At 34.7% G+C, this 20,192-nt stretch overlaps 1 protein-coding gene across 1 annotated transcript in view; it reads left to right on the forward strand.

Moving 5' to 3' along the window:
- Positions 1-20,192, forward strand: part of SNTG2 (syntrophin, gamma 2) — a gene marked incomplete at its 5' end in the record, with an annotated part of 41,934 nt that overhangs the window by 16,122 nt on the left and 5,620 nt on the right. The window contains 2 exons of the mRNA XM_010072681.1: positions 11,296-11,388; positions 15,019-15,129. Coding sequence (XP_010070983.1) covers positions 11,296-11,388; positions 15,019-15,129 — 204 coding nt within the window. The remainder of the gene's footprint in view (positions 1-11,295; positions 11,389-15,018; positions 15,130-20,192) is intronic.

Consider the following 20,192-nt stretch of genomic DNA (forward strand, 5'->3'; position numbering starts at 1 on the left):
TTTTTTACAGTGTAGGCCATCTTCTAAAATAAAAGACAAGCACGTTTTCCAGGTCTCTTACTAATTCTTTGACCGTTCAGTGTAGGCTTGTCAGTATTGTGGGATTTTATTCCATGTTTTTTCAACTAAACCGTCATAAGTTATAATTGGTTTATAATGTGAAAAGTAGTGCATATATTTCAAATTACATACTTGCTTCTATGAAGTGTAAAATGACTTATAACAATGAGAGATCAAGAAGAAAGAACTGTGCAAAAATGCACTGACATTTTAAAAACCTACATTTTCACCAAATTAAATAGACAAATATCTCCCATATTTTGAGCAGCTCCAGAAAGAGACAAAATTAATTTATGTATTTGGGCTGTTATTCTCAGTCAACTGGAGATAACAATAAATCCCTCATGTTTTCAAAATTAGGAGCCAGATGGAGAAATCGATTTACCTAAAAGTTCAAACGGCTTCTAAACAATTTTTGCCACTAAATATCAATGAATATTTTAGCAATGTTTCTTTATATATGCTTTAAGTTGAGTGTCCAAAAAGCGACTGAGAATGTGAACAGTGATGTGTGCTGGTCAGTGATGTGTATTCTTTGCATTCCCAGTGTATGGTGGCCAAGCTGCAAGGAAGTGTAAATTAGCTCCGTCTGAATCTATTTTTTAGTGTGAAATGTACAACTTTTTCTCTAAATTTGGGATTTAGAGAAAACTGAAAAAAAAAAAAAAAAAGGATTTATGATGTTCAGATCCAGGCAGCCTAAAAGAAGTTTTGTTCCTGGGTCTCCTTCCTGGAACGTTACGCAAGAGGTGTTTTCTAGTAATTTTCCAGTGGCACTCTGAATTGATCCTATTACAACTCAAGTTAGATGTAATCAGAATAGATCTTAAAAACTGTGTCTGCAGTGGGACTTACTTGGGCAGAGATTAGACATTTTTCCACTCATCTTTCTATCACAGGTAACCTAACTCTTCTGATTACTTGATTTCTGAGATACTCAGAAGACTTTGGGTGTCTCAATAACTCTGCGGTCAAAACACACTCATTGTTTCTAGGTATCTTTGGGAATTAAGTGATGCCTGAGAAACAGTAATCTAAATTGCCCTCTGAGACAGAGCAAAAGAATTCCAATTAAATAAAAAAAAAAAAAATCTACCAGAAGTTATGCAGGCTGAGTAAGAAGTAATTGTCGTTTCTAGCTTATGAATCTACTAATTCTCTGTGGTAAACTGAGGATTAATAAAACAGGATTGGCTCATCACAGTGTAAACTTTGTGAGCTCCAAATAATGCATCTAAAGTGAAAAAAATGTTAGCTATAGTTGTCAATGCTATCTTAATTTTATATTCTGTGATGATGACAAAGCGTATGTGAAACAGAATTACATGTAGGAATCACTTTAAAAATAGAAATGCTGCCATATGCTAATTTCAGAACAAACAAACAAGCAAAGTGAATATCCTCCTTAAATTCAGGTGAAATATTAAGTAGCAGTTAGATTTGGTAAGATGTATAGGGTCATTAAAGATACTTATCAGTTTGTTACCAGAAGCACTCAGTTTAATTACACAATTAAGTTTTAGATTCTTTTCATTATGTACAGAAAGCTTATTACAATTCCAATTTAACTGGTCATCTTTAGCAATACTATTAGATTCTACTTCATTTTCCCACTCATGCAAAAAGCCCACCATTCTCCAACACAAAGAAGGAAGCTGAGAACCATGTGAATTAATTCATTAATTGTAAATACATTTGTAAAAATGATTAATAATTCACCAGTTCAGATACCAGGTGAGAATCAAGCAATGCACCCATTATGATTTTTAAAAAAGTAAGATGATGTACCAATTTACAAGGCTATTGAACAAAATCTTGTTTACATATTCTGTATTTTAAACACGATTAACATAAAACGTTGATTTCCATGAAGCTACATCAATATTTCTAAAAATAGTAGTATATTCTTAAAATTATAAATTATTCATATTGAAAGGGTAAATTCCAAGACTTATATCTCTTTAATGTATTTATATTTCTTTATAAAGCCAAAGATTTAGATAACAGCTATGTGGTATGAGTCTGATTTTCTTATTATTTTCCGGAGGATCTTATAGACTTGAATAAGGATGAAACTATTAAAGCTGTCAAGAAGTTACTCTCGTGGAGTTTCAAATGCATAGAGTAATATTACCTTAGAATTTTAGTATTTTATTTTATGTTTTCAAAATTTGGTGTTCTCTGTTATTCTATGCCCATGATGCTGTTATAGTGATCGAGAAGAAAACCAAAATCCCAGTCCAAGCATCATTGATTCAGAACTAAATTTTATACTCAAGACTGTCTCTTATTGATATTTCCATTTAAAATCCTTTTTTAACTGCAAAATTCCAGAATGTATAGATCGCAAGAAAAGAAAAAAATCCTTTATTATATATTAACAGGCTGTATCAAAAACAAGTCAGGGCCTTTGCTGAAGTAAACCAGTACATTTCCACTAGGAGGAGTGGTGCCAGACTGATTACCACGATTGCTACTGAGAATTTGCCTCCGGTATGTGAAAATATACTTGGGACAATGTACCAGTAGGAAACTGTTAAACACTCAAGTCACTGTTGTATCTTGTTTTCCTTTATGGAAAAAAGAGTTTTTACAAAGCCACAAAGCTGTTGCTGAGGCACAGAGATGAGGAAGCACAATCTATTCCTGACATAAGCCAAGGCTGAAAAATGCACTTTGAGATTTCACAGCTAGAGGATGACCACTGCTAAGCTGCCAGCCTTTGATTTTGTCCTTCTACCTCCATTTCTCACACTACCTTTTCCTATAACCAATTTAAGCCATATTCTGACTGGTTTTTGGAGGAAGTAGCAAGTCTTCTTTCTTCTGTCAGTTTTACATTAGCCATAAATTCATATTACAGAGAGAATCACCATGAGTAGGCGTCCATAGCTGCATTATCTGCTTGTCTTGCCAAGTAATAGATGAACACATAACAGTTTAGGAGAAATTAGTTGACCTATCAGTCTTCCTATAGGACCACAATTACCTGCAGAGGAACATTTGCTTCAGGCCACGTGTGCATGTAGGCCTAGTCTCTCTGTGATTGTGGTTTAATGCTTAATCCCAGTTCTGCTGAAATTTTCTGTAAAGGCAGTCTGTCCAATGAGAGCTCTCCTAAGAAAACCATTTTTGCAGTTAGCTGCTATAATGTCACGAGTGTTACAAATCAAAAATAGATTAGATAAGACAGATGTTTATTTCAGTTAGAACATCTGTTGTGTGGCAAGAATTTTACTTCCGAGTGTGGCTCAGATGGTAATACATGACCTAAAGGCAAAAGTTTCAAGCATAGCAGTATCCTGAGAAAGCCAGCATTAAAAACATGAGCATAATAAGCATAGGTGTTATTTTTGAAAGCACTAAGTACTGAGCTAGCACTGCTTCTACTGAAATCGGTAGAAGCTTTCTCTGAAGTTTGGTGAAACTATAATAAGACATTATTCAGTCCTCTGAAAAATCTCACTTTTAGTGCCATTGTGTCTCCTCCATACATGTACACTGAACCACAGATGTTCATTCGTGTTTACAAACAACTATAGTGTCTTCTGGAAATCATCAGACAACAGAACCATTTTTTACAAGAGAGTGTATTTTTTTGTACTAATACCCAGTCAAGTATGTAAAAAGGAGTCATTTTAGGACATTAGATGCAATTCCTTTGATTTCAGCAACTGCACATTTTGAAGGAATCTGATTTTTAATAAATCTGTTTTGTTTCAATAAGGTGGTTTTAATTGTATCTATCCATAATTACCACAGTTCTTTAAATTTTACTTGTGACATGATGAATTACTTAAAGGTACGACCAAATGAGTGGATCTGACACATTTTTAGGCGAAAATGGTATACATTCATTCACTCTCACAGAAATTATTTCACTGATCATTTTGCTCAGTTATCTGGAACTAAACTAACCTGAGCTTGGAATTGTGTTGTGAAAACTCTCATGCTTTTGATGAATGTCAGATTTTATTGTAATTTCATTTTCTCATATGTAATGTGGATTCAAAGTGAGAATGCTTTCAGTGTACTTTATAAATATCTGCTAAAAGTTTTACTTTAAAAAAGGGTGATATATAATGTAAAATATTTTATCCTAAAATAACAATCAGAATTTTAAAATATGAGAAAGCCAAAGTATGTGCTTCAACTGTTTTGGAATTTCAAAGAATTTAAAAAGCACCTCTGTTTAGCAAAAGTAATCCTATGTGAAAAGACTGTTGAAGGAGGTTTTGCAGTCTGTCTCCAGAATTAAGGGGTTTAATTTTGTATGCCTCCTCGTACACTCTCTGTATGTGGGCTGAGATGTATTTCTCAGTACAGCCATAAGAACTCTAGTTACTCTTATCATCATCTCCACATATTACTCAGAGTTTTTTTTTATGCTAAAAGTGAAATTTTCAAAAAAGCTTATTCTTGACCTGCCGGTCCCATGTTAAGGCTTTTACCAAACTCAATGTTTTGGTGAATACGTTGGATGCATTAAGAATTCTTACTCCTGTCACTCCTGCATGATTTAATAGACTGTACAAAGCTGCTGTATAAAGTCTTAATGCAAGAATCTGTGTTCCAAACTGTCTGCTGTTGGTATAATTTTTTTCCTTACCCTCATTATATTTTAAATGCTGTTGTGCATTATTTTATTTCGAATGCATAATCAAAGAGGACATCATTTAGGTCCTTCTCTGTTTCAGGCATTTCATAGAATCATAGAAGGGTTTCGTTTCAAAGCGACTTTAAAGATCATTGAGTTCCAACCCCCCCTGCCATGGGCAGGGACACCTCCCACTAGCCCAGGTTGCTCAAAGCCTCATCCAGCCTGGCCTTGAACACCTCCAGGGATGGGGAATCCACAACTTACCTGGGCAACCTGTGCCAGTGCGTCACCACCCTCACAGTAAAAAAATACTTCTAATCTACATCTAGCTTCTTTCAATTTAAAGCCATTACCCCGTAAGTTTTTTACATGAAATAACAACAGACAAATGTTAAATAGCTCAAAAGAGCTTTGCTGTTAACTTTAATAGATTTTGGGGTCATCACTAAATTTAACATGTTAAATGCATGCACCAACATTATTATCTTGTATCTATATCTATTGGTAGTTAACTATAAAAAACGAAAAAGACCAGAGCCAGGTGATGATGGCTGGTTTATAATATAGGAAGTAGATACTGCTTTTACTGAACATGTAAAACTGTGTTCTCATCAATTGTTACTTTACTTGTAAAAGGGATGACTTGTCTCTGGAAAACAATATTCCAAATATATATTAATTAAATTAATAAACTAATGTTAATCTATTTTTATGGAAATATTTCTAAGTCAAAAGTTTAATTAAGATTTTAACATTCATTATATTGATGGCATATTATTTGCAAACAGAGGCATAGGATGTATCTTAACTTGAATAAGTGAATGATATGAATGCAGTGTGCAATATGGATAGTGTATGGATATGGATATGGTTCTTGCCCAAATGGTTTGGTGTCTGGTTATTTTTATAATTCATTTTTAGAAAGTGTGTGCTGAATTCTATAACATGAGTATAGTGAGAAATAGTATCTGTGTTCCCACTTACATGTAATAAACCTTTACAGCCCATCTTAGAGCAAATGTATGTATCCATTTATATAGTTGACAGAGTAGCAGGGGAAATGCGTTGTTTAAGCAGTAAAGTGCAGTGATATTGTCTACTTTTCAACTGCATTTTGGAAAATGAACAAGCAAAATAGTGTATTTGACAAATTTGTATTCATTTAGAATACAAGACCGGTATTTATTTATATATTTTGGCTGATCAAAAGCACTAGAATTCCTACTCAGCAGAACATAGCTGAGTCCAGAATGAATGAATATATTTCCTATGAATGCTGTAGTTAAAACAAAAGCAAGGTTTTTCTTCATGCAATACAATAATTAAGCACAATGTTGCCAGGCATCTGCTGATGAGGCGTTAGGAACAACAGCATTAAAATTATAAAAATAAACTCCATTAAAAGAAATATTCACCATGTCATCTTCTGTGTTGCCCTTACATGAGCAACATCACTAAATCTCATTTGTTCCTTAGAAATTTTATTTGCCAAGGAAATAAAGGAAATCTTAGGAAGAGGAATACTGACTGAAAAAGTTGGTCACTGACCACCCTGTTTCCTTAAAAATTATATAAAATGGTAATTTTTTACTATGAATCTTTGTTGATGATCTCAGAATGTAACATCTCATCTAACAGGCATTATTAGTAATCACGATTTTAAAGAATTTTACTGAAGAACATAAACAACTGTAACCCCTACTTCTTGGACAGAATACAATCCCACAACAGAGTAACATTAAAAGATTGTACGTCTTGAAAAAAATCCATAGGTACTACATTGGACACCTAGGATAGGACTTAGGCAAATTTAGCCCCCCCAGCTACAGCATTTCAATAAGCTCATATTCCAGTAACCACAAAAATCTATTGCAGGTCCAGATTATTTAGAAGCATTTGGACTGCATGGTGTTCTGAAGCAACCAAACGTACTTATGGATTCAGCCTACCTGGGAGACCCACATGTCTGTGCTGAAAGCAGAAGTCCTCTGATCTGACAGGCAGGCTCACTTACTTCTGGCTTCATACTATGGTCCTATGTGGCCAAGGACCCCTGCACATAGAAGGCAATTTAAGAGGAGAAGTCATATTTTTCATCCTTGCATCTCCTTCCTAAGGAGCCGGTGTCTGGGCTGCGATGGTGCCTATGACCCACCAAATCTTTGCGCTTCCTACCATGTCATGGGCCAGTGACTGCATGTGAAAGAGTCCCCCATTCTGTTTGTTGCCCAGGCTCTCTCTCTCACTGTACAGATATTTGAGGTATATTTATGCCCTGCTCTCTGAGTGAAAATAAGAAAGTCCCTCTTCTAGTCTTTTCCCAAGCATTCGTTCTCCAGTTTTAGCATTTACTCACCTCTTGACTTGGGTACCTAACACCCACGAATCAAGTTTAAAGCCCTTCTTGTCAGATTAGCAGATCTTTTCACAAACACTTTCTCTCCTTCTGAGGGAGTCATTGTAACCAATGATCATAAAAGCTGGTTTTAAAATTAATTGGGCTGTCATTGAGCACATTTTTAAAGTCTCTTCTCATTGTTAAACAGAATCCTACATCGGTCTTTGTTTTAGAGTACTGAAGCAGCCTGCCCTTGTCCTCCCCCTGTTGTAAAAGCTGATGGAAGCTAAACGTGAAAGAAGCCTTTCTGTTTTTTCCACTAGGAGGTAATTGACTCAAGCCTTCAAAACTAATTAACTTCTGCAGAGTCCAAGATGTGTGCATGGTTATGGAAGATATTAATTGATGTGGATAGCAGCAACAACAACAAAAAATGCTAAGTTCCCCAAGTCTCATAATATCAGTTAACTGCAGGATCATGCTGGGATGGAAGTGTCAAGAGTTTTGTAGATGGAAGTGAAAGAGAAATGACAGACCAGATGACGTGACCTTGTTAGAGGTCTGAAATCTCACCCTAGGGTAAAAGTAGAGACTTAATTTCATTCTGAAGGCTGCAATAGAAGGGTGCTTACAAACTCTCACCGACACCTCCTGTTCCTAGATGGAGGCCCTCTTTTCCCATCATTTAGCTTACAGGACTCTCTTTTTCCTAACTCTCTGCCCTACCCAGCCTTCTTACACCCCTCCAGGAATCTCAGTCCCCTATAGTTCATGCACAGACAAGAGTTTGTCTTTGTCTCAGCAATTTGCTGAGGAGAGGCAGAAATTTCATTATCAAGAAGGAAAAGCTGAGGCCTGCTTTTAACATTCCCTATTCTGCTTTTGGAGCAAAAAGGCTTGCTCACTCTCACATGAGCTACTTTGGTGAAGAGGACTCAGTGTGGAGGCATGGGCAAGGTAGACATAGAGTACATATGCTCAGGACTGCTCAAGACTGGTATTGTCACTATGTACGATAATGCTAATTAGTGCATAGTGATATTAGTATTTTGTGATACTGCCTACATTTACAGTGGGGTGCTAGCATGATAGTGTCATGGTGGCCACCACAAGTCTGCCCAAAGATGCAGCTGGAACATCCACTGGTTCTGCAGAAGAGCTCCAATGGAACCTGCCACCAGGAGGGCAGGCGCTCCAGGATCCTGAGACAGTCTGCTAAACGAGGAGGATAGATCAAAGCTGAATTATTTCTGGGAAATATCTATGTCTGTGGGAAAGAAATCGAGTGTATATGTAGTCATCGTAACTATTAAGTCCTCCAATTTGGGAGGACGGATACCAATGTCAAAAATAGACCAGTGACAAGCTGGTGAACAGAAACAGGAGGTCTAAGAGATTCCTTCTATGAATAAGTCAGAAGCACTGTTCTTCCTCTGTTTGGACAGTCATCCAACTTAATGATCAAGTCAACTTAATGATCTTTTAATGAGTTAAAGGTATATGCATGTGAGATACTGATACCTGAACAATTACAGACATAAGAGTTTTGCAACTGTTTTTTATTACAAATAATTACTCTACAGATCATTTCATCATTGCTTGGTGGAAAACATAAAATAGTTAATCTAGGATGTGTACTACAATTTTCTAACCTGTTGCAGTTCAGACATGAGGCCTTCCTTTTAATAGCTAAATTCTTAATATTTTGACTAAAGAATCTCATCAGGCTTAAACTCCCAGTATACATCGCCATAGTGTTCAGAATCACCAAGGGTAGAAGTGAAAAATCTTTTACAACTCATCTGGAGCAGTGCAAGCCAAAGATGGTCACTATACTACATTTGCTAATGTTTTGAATTTTCATATGTGTATGAGCTATGTAAATTAATGTGGCTATTAGGGTATAGCTGTACAATGGGAAAATATTTTAATGCACATCTTATAGTTGATAACCTTGTAGATTGTCATCTGCCTCTACTTAGAATCTCCAAGAGTTTTGTGATAAGGTGGTATTACATCTAAGCCCGGAAAAATCTCATTTCCAATTGGTAAGGAAGATAATTTTAAATAACCTATGCTTTTCCTCTCTGTTGCTTAAACTGAGGTCTCAAGCTGGCTAATATGCAGTGCTATTTTCTTTTCTGAAAAATTCACTAAAAGATAGCTAAGTATAGATTTCTTATGTTAAATTTCTATGTAAACAATTGTTGTAGATAACCAAGGCTGATCATACAATTGCAAGTGTAAAGTAAGCTTGTTCCAAAGGCAAGAGCAAAAAAGAGATAGTGCTCTGTACTAGTGTTAATGAGTGGAGATGGGGGTCTTTATCACAGAGCTGTCTCAAAACTTGTTCAAAGTCATTAAGCAAATGCCATAGAAAGGCTTTTAAATTCATACAGCAAAACCCAAACTAATTCTGTTGTAAAGAAAAAGCTAGTAGTGTATAGTAGTAAGTATAAACCTCATATTTCTATTTATAATGTTTATTATGATGAACGCAGCATATACTGTTTGTCTCTAGTATTTGTCTCCAAATAATTTCCAAACCAGTTTCCCATTTGCAAATATTGAATCTTTGTAAAATACTCCAGGCTAATTATTTGTGAATAGTTCATTTTAGCATTCACTATTTGTGGCTGAGCAGTTAGATGCTTACCCGGTGAGGGAATGTAATTTAATATAATTTAAAAATTTATTTGCTGAGTCAGTGCTCAGCTAGAGTAACCTTTTTAATTGGAAAATAATGGAGAATAAGTTATGACTGGTCCTTAATGTTACCTTATAATTACTGAATAAAATGTAGGGATATTTAAATGTAATTCTAATTAAAAATGCCAAATAATGTGATCTTTGAACACCAATGAGAAAAATAATTTATTCAGAAATTATATACAACTCTGTCATTGCTGAGTTTGTCATAATCCTAAGCTGTGCTAATAAATTCATTTAATTCACAGCTCTTTCAAAATCCTATATAAAATGTCATATCTGTAACTCAGAAATGCTTATCTTAATATAACTCTAACTGTTTTTTAATAGTAGAATGAGGAAGCCTTTACAATTACTAGATACAGAAGTTTTATACTAAAAAATCTTTGAAAAACAATTAAAAGGACAGTTTTCATTTTAAGCAAGTTTATTAATGTTTTGAATCTCCTCTAGGCTATTCTTGTGTTAAAAAACACTTTTTGATTTTAAAGAAACTATCCAGGTACAAAAATTTAATGTAAGCAAATGTTTAAGTGTGAGGCAACATTGCGGTTTGTGAAATATCAACGAGAGCAAGGTAATGATCCTGTGGCAGAAGAAAAAAATCAAAGATTTCATAAAGCACAACGGTATAATTTTTTAAATGGCAGGTAAGGTGAGGTAAGGCTAGAGACAGGACCTCATCTCTACTCATGCTGAAGGCAAGGCGCTTATTGCCATTAACAGTGAATGGTCAAATGTCATCAAGTTGTTTCATATTATGTCATCAGCAGAAGCTTTTTCCTGTGTCTTCAGACTCCATCATATACCCAGGTTAGCTAGCCTTAAAAACACATGTAAAGAAGAGTATTAATTGACTTTTTTTTTCTGTGAAGCTTATTCAGAAGCTTAAACAGAAATTCTGGGTTTTGTGAATAAAACAGAATTTTTCTTTCTAGCCTGAAATTGCTGTATATGTAGCACTGCCTAGCAAGTGTCAGTGCTAACAAACGAGTGATAGTTTTTAGTTCTTTTAATTAAATTACATTACTAACATTAACTAACCTAGTGCACTGGCATGTCATCCAAGCTTACAAATGAAAAAATGTTGCAAAATAAAAAAGGATGTCTAAAAAGTTTAAATCAGACATAGAGGTCAAGTAGACAGAGAACTTTTTCATAATTAGATTGCAATCACTAAACATTTAGGCCCTGTTACCTGCACATCTGCTGCAAATGATGTCAGAAGTCATTCACAGGTCAACCTACACAGTTTTCCAAAAGCTTCGAAATAGTCAGATTTGGTTTTGTTTGTTTTGTGTTGCATTTCTTAAGGGATGGTTTACAAGAAGATGGTATTTATTTTCTGGAAGAGTGACTCAAATACAGAAGACCTCCAGTTAATATTTATCTGACAGATCTGATACTGACCTACATTCAGAAGTTTTTGACAATTTTAAAATGTAATAATATAAAGCAGTACCAGTGTTACCAGCTGAATGTCTTCCCACAGAAAAAATAAATGCATAAAATCTTGGTTTTGTGTGATAAGTGACAACTATAGTTGTTCTCTCAAAAATTTTTTTCTTTTTTTTTTTTTTTTTTCCAGTCGAAAACATATGTGTGCAGTTGGCAAGGGGATACCTTGTGTTTCACAGTTGACTTTGCTCTGGGGTTTACTTGTTTTGACAGTAAAACAAAGGTAAGAGGAAAAAGAAAAGTAAACATAACTTGGTTTTGATTTACTATTATTGACGTTATCATTAACTTTATGTTCATCAGTAGCAGTAATTTATTATGTTGATGCTGAGTATTTCTTCCTCAAATATTCTGTACATTTTATTTATACAACGCTACTGAAATGTAGTCAGTTTGAGAGTAGAAAGTAACAGTTATACTTGTGCCTTAGCATGTAAAGATAAATTTTTGGAGGAAAATATTAAAAAAGTAATTTTCTTTTCAAGTAATAAAAGCAAAGAAAGGTTTTATTTAGCAGAGAACTTGGTTTCCTAGTAATGAAGAAATGTCAAGATTTTTAAAAGATCACCAGTCATGAAAAAAATTGTCACTTGATTCTATTTGTTTTGAAGCTATGGATATAAAATAGGATTAATTATTCTTCCATCATAAGAAATTTAAGCCATGTCTAAAATAAACAGAACAAGGGCAAATGCATTTCAAAGTCATAATCTATAAGATTAAATTCACTTATCTTGCAAAACAGAGTGGCTATATATAAAGTGCCTACAGGGGATGGCTTATGATACATGCTAACTTCCAAGCCCTCTCTATAATTCTACTATTTTATATATAATTTAAAGTGATGTTTTAAGTTATTCTAAATGGATGTATATATTTGTTCGCCAGTGTAAGTAAACATGCATATAAAAATATTTCTGCCTTGGTAGAGTCTATCCTCTGAAATATGGTCTCCAACTGGAAACTGAAAGCATTTTTTTAATATATATGAAAGAAATTCAGCCAGTCATTCTGAGTTAAGAGGAAACAAAGTGCATTTTGAAATTCTGACACAGGATCTAGATTTTGTGTGTTGGCATTTTGGGGTTTGGGGGACAACATGTACAAATCTTTGTGCAGAGAAATAATGACCAAGATCATTGTTATTTGAAAATTTAGACTAATTGCATTAAGTATGATATCCTATGAGGTAGCATAAAATTTCAGGAAATACGTTTGTATACCTTTCTCTGCCTGAGGTGATACTGCATTCTGAAATTGTGCTTTCTGCACAGTTTACACATTTTACTTGTAGCCACAAATTAACTATAGAAAGTAATGTCATCAAATTTAGACTATAGAAAATGTTTCTTTTAAATGTGAAGATTAATTGGATGTACTCCCACCTTTAAAATTATAAACTTCTCTATTGATACTGCTTTTTTACAAGATCAGAAAATGAGCCATAATTAAAATCTTATTCTTACTGCATTCAGTAGAACAAAGATATTACCTACAGAAAGGATAGAACTTTGGGCCACAGTGCCTACCTTCACTATTGATGATAGGGAGGATTTAGATTGACTTTTGTTGCTTACATAAGGAGAAAAATAGAGAATAACATCAGGTAGATTCATTCTGTTGTTAAACTGTAAAAATTCTGGAGAGCTCAGGACATTTATTGTTCATCTGTGTGAGACATGGCAATGTCCTCTGCATCCTCAAGCCTGAGTAAGGTAGTAAGGCATGGCTTCATCTTACTTCCCATAATTGTCAGCTGGAGTTGTCTGTGTTGTCCAACACTCATAGATTGTTCAGAATATTTCCTACAAACACTGAATAGATTGTGAAAGTGGTCAAGCAATTAACAGTTCATTAGGGACACAGCAGTTTGCTGAAAACCTTATTTTTTCCCGGAGTTAATGAATTTCAAATTAAAGTCACCTATTGATGCAAATAATGATCTTACACCACAGCAGGTGTTCATACAAACTTATTGAAATGAAGGTCAGTTCCCCATCTGCCCTATGACTCTAAGCCTGGATCTCAAATTTTGGGCAACCAGCTCATGTACTCATTAAAAATTTTATTGACTGCAGTCTGTAAAATAATATAAAAAGGGCCTTCTTATTACAAATGACAAAATTAAAATGGTGAGAACATTTGCTTAGAAGTTTAAGTGTCTTTTAGAAAGCTCTTCTCTAGAACAGTTGGGGGGATTCTTAAGCTTGTTTGAAAGAATTACTTCATTTCATACATGTTCTGTTCCAGGGTCATCATGGGCTTAACTCATTCAGCTGTTATCATTTTAGGCCAATTACAGACATACTCTTGTGGCCTGCAGCTGCTTTATATCTGACTGTAGAGATTTTTTTTTTGGCTTGGTTAGTTCATCTTCCCTATCCTGTGCCTCCAGCTGCTCGTCCAAGATAAAGGGATCCCAAAGTGTGCATTTTCTTCCACCTTCCAGAGCCATCTATGTAATTTCTTTTCCACTTGGTGGCAACTGTTGAGAGAGATGATGACTCCAGCAATGACTATTATTGCTAAATTGTTCCTAAGTTCTTCTTTCATCTCCACCCTAGCAGTTATATTATATAGTGAACATTAATCTATCCTATTTATAAACAAACTCATTTAAGCTTTGAATACTTTTCAGATGGTCTAATTAGGCCCTCTGGACCTAGTTAAAACCTATTCATGAATGTAAAGTTTAAGCACCATCACAATGATGTAGCATAGTTGGGTTTTTTCTTCAGCAGTTGTATTTGTCTAAGTCAATGACGTTTATGTCTGCAGGGAACCAGGTGATGGAATCAGGCTTTTTGTGCCTTCCATAAACACTTTTTTATTTATAGGGCATTCCCTTTCAACCTACGAGTATGGTTCTGAAGACAGTTGGTAGCACTAGTCTACATGAAAAAAATATTTTGTGATGAGGTATATTAGAAAATGGTACATAGCAATTTTTTTTCTGTGTGTGCTTATGAAATAGCTTTCAAAGTATTTAAATTACGTTTCCTCAGCAGTGTCAGGGCTCTGAATCATATTTCAACATATGCCTTGAATTTTCATTAAGATTATAGGCATTAAGGAAACATCAGTAGGAAGTCTGGATACAAAGTTATTACCTTGTGTATTTTTAAACTTATGCATTTTCAGGCGATCAATAGAAAACATTCAAATAAATATAGAAAATGGTATTGGTTTCAAAAATAATTTCCCAGTATTTGTTTTTAAAAAGTATCTTGGTAACTGTTAAAACATACCTGTCAATCTAGGGTTTGCCAGCAGTAGTGAGATGCCATACATAAATCTGCAGGAGACCAAGAAGCCTAGAAATCTCCTATATTTTACAAAAAACTGTGTGGTTTGTGAGACTACATTCAATAATAACATTTTTGCATTTCTGTAGCTTATTTTATCTGAGGATTTCAAACCACATTAAACACATCAGTAAATTCAGCTTTGTAACATCTGTGTAAGACATCATTATCTATGTTATGCAGATAAGCCAGCTGAAATATTAAAGATCGAGATATGGTATGGAATTGTGTTCATAGCGAAACTGATGCAAATAGCCTCATGGATCTTTCTAGTACTCAGCTTTTGCCATGGATTTTGATATTATGTGGGCAACTGAAACATTTACATTTCAGAGAATTTCTAAATAATTCCTGGTGAATATTAATGTTGCATCTTTTGCTTTCACGTATGATACAGAGCTGTTAATTTTATTTGCTCTGTAACCAGCCTGTTATCAGGCACTATGTTTACTGCCCTAATGCTTTATCTTAATACATAAACGTAGATCATCAGTCTGTAGTTCTAGGTGAGTATAACAGAGCCCTTAATCAAATTTATTTCTGTTTAGAACGTGCTGTGGAGGTTTAAGTTCTCTCAGCTCAAAGGCTCTTCAGATGATGGGAAAACAAAAGTAAAGCTGCTTTTTCAGAATCTAGACACCAAACAAATTGAGACAAAGGTAAGGAACATCCTCTTTCTCAGCTTAATAAAAAATGAAATAGAATTACTATCAAAGCATCAAAACTTTCATTTACTACTGCACATGCATATGGTGAACTCCACATCACAGGTTGTCTTTTTTTCCTGTTATCTAGAAACTCCACAAGACATGGAAGTGATATAGTATCTATATACTTGTTACACTATTTGTACAAGCCTATTACCGGGTTGTATTATGATGATGTTTTACTGTTTCGGAAAGATTATTTCTGTGAAGATGTTTAGTCAACCTATAATAGATATAGTATCTAAAATCTTGTTTTAAAAAGGATAAAGAAAAAATAAAACTATTTAAATGCTAAATACATTTTTAAGCTGCTATATGGTAGACTTAAAATTTTAAGCAAATATGTGCCTAAGGTTTACCAATAAAATAAATGATTGTATAACATTTATTAGCTTGAAAAAGGGAATAGTCTTGCAAGAGGCGAAGCAATTCCTGAAACCTATGGGTTCTACTCAGTGCTTTGCAGGATCTAGAATTAAGCTCTGGAGACATCCAGTCACTACTACAGATGAGATATGACTGATGTCTCTTTATTTTTTCCTCTACTAATCACCAAATAAAATTGTGAAACTCATTCGGATGAAACTGAATTCAGATTCTGAACTGTACTTCAGCAGTTTCTGATTCAGGATCGTAGTTGAATCATCATCTGGAGGCTTGGCTGTAATGCCTTAATCTGGTCTCAGATTCTGCCCTGTAATACCTACAATATAATAATAAACAAATAAAAAGATATTTTTTCAATCATGCAGTTTTAAAAGGAATGAGGAGACCTTTGATGTGATATGACAGGACTGAGGCTCAACTGAGATTTGGTGGACAAAAACCAATTAAAATAACAGAAAAGTGTCTGATCTATGAAAATTCTCAAATACTTGGGGAGGGGTACAGGGGTTGTACAGGTTGAACTTTTCTGTAGTAACTATACACAAAAGTTATCTATTACCTATCCTTCTAATGCTTAAAAAAAGTTGTAAGAAGAAAATCTCTAAACTTCCTTGTTTATCATAAAGTTACAACAAATGCAATATGTCTGTCTTTGTACATTTCTATTAGTAAATTAGTCAGTATTTCATCAGCAAACTTAACCTGACTCGTCTGTTCGCTCCACTGTAAAAGATACTGTAATACCTGTTACAAAAGGCACAATAATAACTTGACTATAGTAGCAGGTCATTTCTGCTTCATTTCTCACAGTACTCCTTGGGGACAGAAAAGGACAACTATCACAATTTTATATGTGATCATCTGTTGCAGAGAGCTCACATAGTTTGTTCCAGATCAGACAGGAAAATATTACTAGTGTAAAAACTAGCTGAATCTGTGTATTGAATCATTAGATAATCCATGTGTGTGATTCGCCAAGAGCCCCCATGCCATTGCTTGCAATGGAGTACTTGTGCTTTAACACTGGATCATTCTTCTTTCTGTTGTGCGTAGGCAACCTGATTTTTTTAAAAAAAAATATTTTATTTTTATTTCTGTTCTCACTTCAATTGTTTTTAATTGGTTTTCACTGTATTTTTCTCTTTAGATAAAAAATTATACATTTTAGTATTTCAATGAAAATTGTATTCTCTGTAAAAAAATGATGAGTCCTAATTATAAATTTAAGTATGATAATGATAATATCATTAATTATAATGATAAGTATGTATGTACCTAAATGTACATATGTGTTGTGACTGTTGGAAGAGCCCAGGAAAAGCTCTGTAAAAACCAGAGGAAAGGCTGATACTAATTAGCTGAGGATTTACCAGGATTTCAGTGACTGTACAATTTACTACTGCCTCTGCACAGCGCAGTGCACCCACGAGGATTTCACATTAAATAGGACTGGGACAGAGCTGTGCAGCCTTTCCACTTTAGATAAGTGGTATATATATTCACGTATATGCCTACTACCTAAATGGTGCTATTTCTTAGACTTCAGAATTACAGACTAGTCAGGAAATAAACACTAATACTCATAGTATAGTACAGTATCTGCCTCAGCTTATTGTACTGAAAGAGCTTTCATTGAGCCAGATGGTGCTGTATGGTGAAATGCAGACAGTAATGAGAAACAGAAAATGTCATCAAATAATAGAAGTTTCATTTTTCCTGAGTAAATGAGCCACTACATGTGAAATAAAGCTTGATACAGATGACTTATGTTCACTTGGCAGTAAACAGCAGAGTTAAGGTTGCAAAAGAATTTTCTGGATTATATCTAATTTTATATGCTTATAAATTCTTGGGCAAAAAGAAAAAAAATCACATTTGGGAATTCTATTTTTTGCATCTTTGTTGCTAGCTAGAGATGTTGCTTTTTCTCCTTCTGTAAATTTTAAGCCAAGTGCTTGTTCCTGTGCACTTCAGTTTTAGGTGAAGAACAATACGTTTTTCCATTTAAAAAGTTCACTGTTCAAAGGAGCTAAGAAGGCCTAGATTCCTGCCAGTTGTTTCTCCTTCAAGTCCTTCATATTCCCTACAACTTTCTCTCATAGTTTCCCACTTCAGTACTTCCCTGAAGTTACCCTGCCTTTAATACTTCCAGTAATAACTCCACAACTCCTTGAAATTCCCCAAAAGTCACTACAATGCATGCAAATTACTAACAACTCCCGGCATATTTTTATCCAGGCTGACAATGAGGGAAAAGTTGTTGCAGCTGGTTTGTAGGTATGTGTGTATTATCTGACTACGTAACCCTGTATAATGGGTGGCCAAGAGACCTTGACCCCTGCCCCGGCTGCTGGTCAAGGCAGGAAAGGATGATGCTCTCCCTGCCTTCACTTTCCTGCAGGGTGGTGACAAGACCTCCTGATCCTTGCCAACAACTTTTGCCACACTTCTAGAAATTCATCTCCTTTGAGGTGTTCACCTCTTCAACAAACAGAGCAAAAATTGCACACATACACAGATATGTGATTTCATCACTGCATTGCTGTAGGAAATCTGCCTTATTTTTTAGAAGAGAGACTGCAAAATTCCGAAATTGCAACATAACATGTAAACGGATCTGTATAAACGAGTAGCTTTTCAACTGTTTTGAAAGGGTGAGGGTAGTGGCTGATTATGAAGTATTCCTGGATTGTGACATTAATGTGGAGTTTGTATGGGCAGTGGTCAACTCTTCTTTGTATCAGGAGACTGGAATTCTTTGAGCTGGAGATGCATTTTCATGTCCCTTTGGTGGGGGGGGGGGGCTCTTAAATCTGTGTGCTCTTCAGCCAGACGGAGCATGCTGAGTACACATGAGTGCACTTATAAGAAGTTGATATGCAAAAAGTTACTTGCTTTTGTCTTAACAGTTACAACTAAAAAAAAAGAAATAAAAAGAAGAAAAAAATCTCTGAATATTTTAGTAGTAGGAGAAAGCTAAAGGCATGAAGGCAAGCAATAATTCATGGTTTACTGTGGAAACTGAACAAAAAGCAAATGAGAATAATAGGTTACATGCTTTTTGGTTTGCTTCAGTTATCAAAAAATGAAATTACATCCCACATTACAAGTGAGATCAAGGGCTTATAGACACAAACCAAAATATAGAAGGAAGGTGGTTGAAATATTTTTAAATGTTAAGTTTTGCAGTGTTTAGGAGCTAGTGGAAGTTGTATTTGATAAGTCCAGGTAGATGGGTAAGATTACAGAGAGAGAAAACATAGCAGCTTGTTTTGTTGTTTCATTTTATTTTGTTTTGTTTTAAAAAAGGGGATCAAGAGGAGACACAGAAACTTACAGACCAGATGGTCTAACTTTGATAGTAGAAAAATAACAAGATTATTAAGTAAACACTAAGATTATTAAATAAATAATTTCTACTTACAGCAAGAAAAATAAAGTGATAGGAAACTCTCAAGGTAGATTTTTGAGAAGAGATTGTAGCAAAACTGCCTCATTTCCTTTTTATGACAAGCTAACTACTCTGGAGCGAAACAATACATGTGATCTGTCTTGACTTTTTTAAGGCTTAAACGTAGTCCCACATGATGTTCTCATGAATAATTTGGTAAATAGTACCTAAATTAAGTTACCATAGAGAAAGTTAAGAGTAATTGAAAAAGAAACTCTTAAAAGTAGATTCCATCATTTTGTTGCAAAATGGAAGAATATAACATACACAAATTTGCCTGATCCAGATTTGCACCTCTTTAATTTCCTGCCCGGTGGATGTCTGTCTGAAGCTGAAGCATGCTCAGTTAAAATTATATCTTTCTATAATATAAATTTTCCAAGTAAATTTTCCAATGAGCAAATGTGAGCAGATTTCACAGGAACAGTAAAAAGCAACCCTCTGATGCAAAATTCGTCTTCCTGTCCAATTTTAGAGTCTAAGGAGTAAGTAAACCGTTTTGGCTGAAATTTTCTTTCTGAAAAGTAATCTGCTGCAGAAAACTGTTATGGCAAATATCAGCCAAAAACATTTTATATTTGGCAAAGTTGTATATAGCTTATGCACCTGAATACATGATCCAGCACTGAGAAATTACAAATACTCTTAATAATAGTAGAAATTCTTAGCCTACATGACATGTACCCTGAATTTTCAGGGTTGCTTTAAAAAAAAAAAAAAATAATAGTAATGCTTCCAGGATTGCATTGAGACTTTAACTCCCTTAGCTCTACTGTACCTAGATGGAAGAAAATACTTTTTTCCCAAACATATTTTAATTGAGTGTTTCCCTTTCTTCACATCTTATTTTTCTGTTCCTTTTATACTCTGTGGGAAAGAAAAGATAGAATTACATTCTAAAAATTCATTCACCCTAGGAACTGAAAGAGAGTTTATTTATCTTTCTTCACTACATTTGCTCTTTTACTAACATAGTCTCAAATATTTCATTGAAGAAAGAAAGAAAAGAAATCATAGTGTCACTTGAGTATTGTGAGCCATGTTGAAGCTTCAGCTAGATGTTGCTGGTCTCATACACTTCTTGTCTGTTACACATATAACTTAAGAGCCCTGCATATTTATCTGAGTGCATTCAGTATGCTTTCTTCACAGACTGCAAGCTTCAAGTCTTCTATCA

The sequence above is a fragment of the Pterocles gutturalis genome, unplaced genomic scaffold (assembly GCF_000699245.1).
Source record: "Pterocles gutturalis isolate BGI_N339 unplaced genomic scaffold, ASM69924v1 scaffold20841, whole genome shotgun sequence".
NCBI classification, from domain to species: domain Eukaryota; kingdom Metazoa; phylum Chordata; class Aves; order Pterocliformes; family Pteroclidae; genus Pterocles; species Pterocles gutturalis.